General features: G+C 53.9%; 2 protein-coding genes across 5 annotated transcripts in view; both read right to left on the bottom strand.

Moving 5' to 3' along the window:
- Window positions 1-1,305: 1,305 nt before the first annotated feature.
- Npb (neuropeptide B) lies at window positions 1,306-1,917 on the bottom strand. 3 transcript variants are annotated; one of them, XM_021178109.2, is made up of 2 exons: window positions 1,661-1,917; window positions 1,306-1,585 (listed from the first exon to the last, which is right to left on the bottom strand). In XM_021178109.2, the coding sequence occupies exons 1-2, from the start codon at window positions 1,889-1,891 to the stop codon at window positions 1,457-1,459; spliced, it is 360 nt and encodes a 119-aa protein (XP_021033768.1). In that variant the 5' UTR covers window positions 1,892-1,917; the 3' UTR covers window positions 1,306-1,456. The 3 variants fall into 3 exon arrangements, with proteins under 3 accessions (XP_021033768.1, XP_021033770.1, XP_021033769.1); XM_021178111.2 differs by having other exon boundaries at window positions 1,306-1,549; XM_021178110.2 differs by having other exon boundaries at window positions 1,673-1,917.
- A 2,664-nt stretch (window positions 1,918-4,581) lies between these two features.
- Window positions 4,582-5,981, bottom strand: part of Anapc11 (anaphase promoting complex subunit 11) — a 5,610-nt gene continuing 4,210 nt past the window's right edge. For both annotated transcript variants that reach the window (XM_021177299.2, XM_021177298.2), the window contains exon 3: window positions 4,582-5,075. In XM_021177299.2, the coding sequence (XP_021032958.1) occupies window positions 4,930-5,075 (146 nt within the window). In that variant the 3' untranslated portion in view covers window positions 4,582-4,929. The remainder of the gene's footprint in view (window positions 5,076-5,981) is intronic.

Here is a 5,981-nt window from a genome sequence, read left to right as displayed (position 1 = left end):
CACCTGTGACTGACTGGAGACGTGTTGCTGTGTATCCCGGGCATCCATGGGTTCCAACTGCCACTGCCCCAGTCTTGGCCAGGGATACCCCTCCTGCCTGACTGGAAGCTGCACATCTGCCCACTGAGCTTTTGTGTAAGGTCCAGAGGCTTTGGGGACCTCTGTTCCTGGGCCATCCTGCCCGTGGGCACCCTCTACCTTGGGGCACGTTCTAGCACCCCATTCCTGACTCCTGGAAGATGCACTTGCCCCGACAGCTAGGCAGCACAGACTGCCTGGTCCTCCTTGTACCTCAGTGGCTCAACTGAATAAAGCCTTGTGGGAAGCGCTCTGTGGGCTCCCGACCCCGGGAAGAAACTGGAACCCGTCCAAGTCCGCCCACAGCAAGAGCTCTTAGGAAAGGGAGGGAGAGCTGGGCAGCTTGTGCACATCTGAGGACCCTGATGGGTGAAGTCCAGCAGTTGCTGAGGACCCCAGAGCTGCCTCTTGGTGGTTGATTGTGGGGAGACTGGCTCAGTGATGAAGCAGCTGACAGGAATGGCGAGGCCCAGCTCCCAAACACGGATTCTGGTGCAGCTCTGTCCCATGCCAGGTGTGGCTGATGAGGCACCACAGAGAGGAGAATGAGAGGTGCTCAGACGGGAGCTCAGGTACTCGGTGGCGCCTGCCTCAATCACACCTGTGTCTGAGGGAAAGCAGGGCAAAAGAAACAACTGGGGCAGAGCTCAAGTCTGCTGCCCACTTGGCTCTGTGGCCCAGAACATGTGAGGGGTGGACCAGGCAGGCTACTTAGCCCTGTTGTCCCTCTGAAGGGGTGGGGCCAGGCTAAGCTTCTACCAGCGCAGTGGGTGGATCTAAGGGCTCCCGTGCAGTTCTGCCCTTGCTCAGAGTCTGCACACCCCAGTGATTTGTTGCACACACAGTAGCTATGTCCTTCAGGGCCTTTGGGAGGGGCTTCACCAGGGGTGAGGCAGGACCCCGAGCAGGGCTTTCTAAAAGAGCCTTGAGCTGACATGGTGGCTCTGAAAGACTCAGGAGCAGGGTCTGAGGATGCTCTGGGGTTGGTTTTAAATGGCATGCAAAAACTATCTATGCCCAGTGCCTACTGCTTAAGTAGGGGGACCACTGTGTTCAGACTCTGGAGTCAGGGTGGAGGCTCTATCCCCTTTCTGGCTTTGTGGAAGAGGAAAAGAGCCAGCCAGGGCACAGAAGGGAAATGGAGCGATCATCACCCCGGGGACCCTCTCAGCCAGGCACCCACTTGTCAGGGTCTCTGTGCCATCTCCTCCAGCAACCCTTAGCAGAGACAGTTTTGCTTCTTTATTAATTTAGCCATTTGCTATGGAGCATGGTGGGAGCTAGGGGCCAAACCCACACAGGGTCTGTGCTACTTCAAGCAAGACTGGGCATATGGGGGTTGGGGGGAGTCACCAGCCGCAGGGTTGGGGTTCAGGGCTCAGGTGCTCTGGCAATCAGTCTCGTGCAGCGACAAGAAGACGTCCGCTTTACACTGGAAAGTCCCTCGGTTGTTGAGTTGCCGCTGGCAGCTCTGCAGGTTCAGGGTCACATCTTTGACACACAGGGCCTGGGTAGGTGGTGGAGGCTGAGGGCCCGCCCCTGTCCCACCAGCTCCCGCCACCCATCGCCTGCTAGCACTCACAAGGCTCCTTACGCTGGGGCGCATCTCTAAGTTGCGCAGAGGTCCGGTTCCCACCCGGAGTGCTGGAGACTCGGAGCGTCGCGTAGATGGGAACCTGTGGAAACTCGACAGTAGCCCCGAGGCGCGGCCCACCGAGTAGTGGTGGGGTCCCGCCGCGGGCTTGTACCACGCGAGGGCTGGCGGCAGGAGCAGCGCCAGGGCAGCGGCCACCAGCGTCCTACACCGGGCCATGGAGCTGTGAGAGGGGCAGGCAGAATGTAGCGGCTGAAGTCTGTGAACCAGGCTTTATATTTACAATGGGGGCGGGGGACAGAGGCAGGGAGGGGGGTGAGGAAGAGCGGGCGACAGAAAGGAGTGGCGCACAGACTGCAAGTGGAAAATCAGTGGGATCTCACACCCTGCGAGATGGGGCAGAGGGCCCGTTTCTCCCTTCCTCAAGTGGAACTGTCCTTTTACTGACCAGATGTATCAACGTCCAAGGGTGGAATGTGGAACTGTCTTAGGGCACTATTACTGTGATGAAACACCATGATCAAAAGCGACTTGGGGAGGAAAGGGTTTATTTGGTTTACATATCCTGAGTCACAGAAAGCCAGGGCAGGAACTACAGAGGGACAGGAGGTGGAAGCTGATGCAGAGGCCATGGAGAGGTGCCGCTTACCCTCAGGGCTTCCTCAGCCTGCTTTTTTTACAGAACCAGGATCACCAGCCCAGGGATAGCACCACTCATAATCGGCTGGGCCCTCCCTCATCATTCGCTAATTGATTTTTCCAAGCTGGAGAGATGGCTCAACAGTTAAAAGCACTAACTGCTGTTCCAGAGGACACAGGTTGGATTCCCAGTACCACACGCAGATGGCTCACAGGACAGTTCACATCTGCCTGGAACTCTAGTTCCAGGGGTCAGATGCCTTCTTCTGGCCGCTACAGGCACTGGGAGAATGCATGTATGCACAGAAGTGCTTGCAGGCAAAACATCCACACACATAAAATGTAAAGACATTATAAAGAGGAAGAAAGAAAATGTCCTACAGGCCTGCCCTCAGCCTGATCTTACGGAGGCATTTTCCCAACTGAGGATCACACCTCTCAGATGACTCTAGTTCACGTCAAATTAACATAAAATCAGCCACCACAGGGACGACCAGACCACCTTGCTTATTTGGTCCTGTCCCAGGCTCACCAACAGGGTCTCACTCTATAACCTATATTGGCCTTGAACTTGGAGAAAATAACTCATCTTGCCAAGTGCAACAAGGTTGGAGTTGTTTTTGTGTGGTGCTCACGGTGGAAGACTCTGCTGCTGGACTTGCCCTTTCTGAGGAGAAGTGTTGCGCTCAGGCTCCAACCTTCAGAAAAGCCTGGGCAAGCAACTGCCCTGCCCATGCTACACCAGTGGGTATGGCCTAGGAACCTTCCCCACCTGTACTTAGCAAACAGTGACTCGAATACTGGACACAGGAGGGTAACATGTAAGAGACTTGTGGTGTGTGCAGGAGCCAGAACATGAATAGGACAGTATCTGGCCACCTAGGGCAGGTACAGGTGGACTAGAGCACAGAGAGCTTCCTGAGGTCAGTGGTGTAGGCCTCCTGCTCCTACATGGGAAAGGGGCTTAGGCTGAGCACAAGCTGCAGTGCTGGGTATATCACTGTCCTGACTTTTCTGGAGAAAGCTGGTGGAAGAACAATGGAGTAGGAAGGGGAGGAGCCAGGGGTCCCATTTGCAAGCAGGCATATGCCGAGGTTAGTTATGGCTTTCTGATCTCTGGAGAGTGGACATGCTACATGGGGGGAGTTGACCCTGAGGAAAGGCTGCTGACACCGTGAGACAACACATCGAGAAGAACCTCGGTGGTAAGTGAAGGCCATGAAGGACTCTGAGGTGAGCCCGGGAACAGGAAGTTGCACAGGAAGTTGCTTCAGTGAGGATGGCCCCGAATGAAGTCCCAGAGAAGGTTCCTAGAAGAGGCATGGAGGACTCTCCAAGAGAATGAGCAGACTGGAGATGGAAGGCACAAGCTGAACAAGCCAGGGTACACCACACTTGTCAGCTCAAGGAGTTCCAAATCCACCAATCCTGGCTTCCCTCTGCAGTTCTTGGGGGTCCTTACCCCTGAAATGGCTCTCTTCACTCCTGAGAGCTGGTGCCAGTTCCAGGATTAGCATGCTGGATAGCCAAGTGGTATGAAGGTCTAGTCTCCCAGAAGCACAAGTCTGCTTTGAATAGGAGGACCTCAGTGATGCCACACACAGTGGGCAGCAAGTCTCGGAGCCAACAAACATGTAGATGATCCAGACTGCGTGGAACCAGCATTCCTAGTATTCCTAGTATTCTACTCCCCCGGCTGTGGAGCACACAGGGAGTGCAGAGGTGTTACTGGGAAGAGTCAGTGAGTGAGGACAAGGTGGTGAGTTGGCCAGAACTCCTAGATGCCAGCCTAAATTGGTTTCTACCCAGGAGCTTAACACATCAGGGCTGGGCTACTGTTTTCCTGATGACTGGTAATCCCTAGCTCTAGGGAATAACGGAGTTTCCAAATGGCTGTCCTTCCCTAAGACACCAGAGGACCCATATCCTCCTATACTATATCTGCCTTCATCCAAGGAAGACACAAGAGACTGAACAGCTTGCTGCAGTTGTCCCCGAAGATTATCTGGACATGACCACTGCCTGCTTAGCTATTTCTTCCTCCAACCAAATGGCTCTGGAAGAGCAGCTGCCAGCTTTGCTCAGCTAGGGCTGGGGATGGGACAAGATCTCAGGACTCCCAGTAGACTAGGGCAGCTGACGGGCTACGTGCACCCTGCCTGTCTCCTTGACACAAACACACCCTAAGGTCTTTGCCCAGCTTGGCCCTGCCCAAGTCTCTCCTCCTCCTGTCTGAGCTGTGACTCAGACTATAATGAAGGTCTTGGCCGTTATATCATCAAGCTGTTTATTTGAGTTTTCATAGCAAAACATGCTGCTAGCTGCATCAGTATGTCAAGAAACCAGGCAAGCAGAGGCCTCCAGCACGGCTCTGAACTGTAATGAGTTTTACTTATTGAATAAAGTGTCAATGTGATGGGAAAACAAAACAAAACAGTCAGCAAAGCTCCTTTCAACCTTGTCTCAGCCAAATAGAAAGCATTCTTGTCCCCAGAACAGACCGAGATCTCTGGGCACCACTGTGCTGTGTGGAGGGGACTTGGGTGCTGTATCTGGGGGAGGGGAGGGGAGGGAGGGAAGGGGGTGAGCCTGGCACAGCACAGGAGAGGGAAGTGGCTTCACTCTTTGAACTTCCACTCCTGGCGACACATGGGGCAGTGCTGCTGCACCTGCTGCGCGTTCAGCCACTTGAGGATGCAGTGCATGTGGAAGCAGTGGGAGCACTGTCCCCACACGAGGGGGCAGTCGTCACCAGGCACCTTACCTGCAAGAAGGAGAGACCGGCCTGAGGTAAAGAACCAGATAAAACACACAGAGCATGTGACAAGCCAGGCAGGCACCTCTGGGACATTAGTCAACAGCTCTAGTTCACTGGCAGAGAGCCTCTCATTCTCAGAGGAGACAAAAAGTAGGGGTGTGACCTGAATCATCCCCAGACATGGCCCACGGCATTACAGATCTGCAGTGACTCCCTCTATGGCAAGTGAAGTGTCCTCAGAGGGGAGAGGTCTGGTCCACTAGGTTCTGGTCCCTCTCTCACACCTTTCTGTGAAAAACTGACCCGTAATACCAAAGACTCACAGCCTGAGTGGAGAACTCTTTGTCTTCATTACAGGCATCCTGAAACCTGGAAAGCGCCTTCCCTGGACATCAGAGATCTACTGCACTATGGATCTTGGGGACACTGGTGTTTATGGGACAGTTACTAATAGAGGACTTATCAGCACCTGTTACCTTCTTCACCTGAAACCTCAACTCCAAAGAGCACTGACTGCTCTTCCAGAGGTCTTGAGTTAAAATCCCAGCAACCACATGGTGGCTCACAACCACCCATAATGAGAAACAAAATAAAGAATCTATGGGCCGGAGTGAACATGGAGGGGCCAGAGCAAGTGGGACCTGGAGCAAGTGGGGGCCAGAGCAAGAGGGAGAAATGGAAAGTGGGGGGGAGAAAAGAAGCTGGACAGAACCTCTGAAGCTGACCTCTGGCTGACAAACAGATAGGCACATAGACACACAGACATACACATACATGCAGACACACAGACATAAACATATGCACAGACATACACACATACACACACACACACACACACACACACACACTGAGTTCAAGGCCAGCCTGGTCTAAAGTGGGAGTTTCAGGACAGCCAGGGCTATACAGAGAAAC

The sequence above is a fragment of the Mus caroli genome, chromosome 11 (genome assembly GCF_900094665.2).
Source record: "Mus caroli chromosome 11, CAROLI_EIJ_v1.1, whole genome shotgun sequence".
NCBI lineage: Eukaryota > Metazoa > Chordata > Mammalia > Rodentia > Muridae > Mus > Mus caroli.
This window is presented reverse-complemented; position numbering and strand designations above follow the sequence as displayed.

Bases quoted from the DNA above. Each gene is read 5' to 3' on its own strand.
- Npb (XM_021178109.2), bottom strand. From the start codon at position 1,891: ATGGCCCGGTGTAGGACGCTGGTGGCCGCTGCCCTGGCGCTGCTCCTG. The intron at 1,586-1,660 runs GTGAGTGCTAGC...CCACCTACCCAG, and splicing joins GCCCCAGCGTAAGGAGCCTT to GCCCTGTGTGTCAAAGATGT.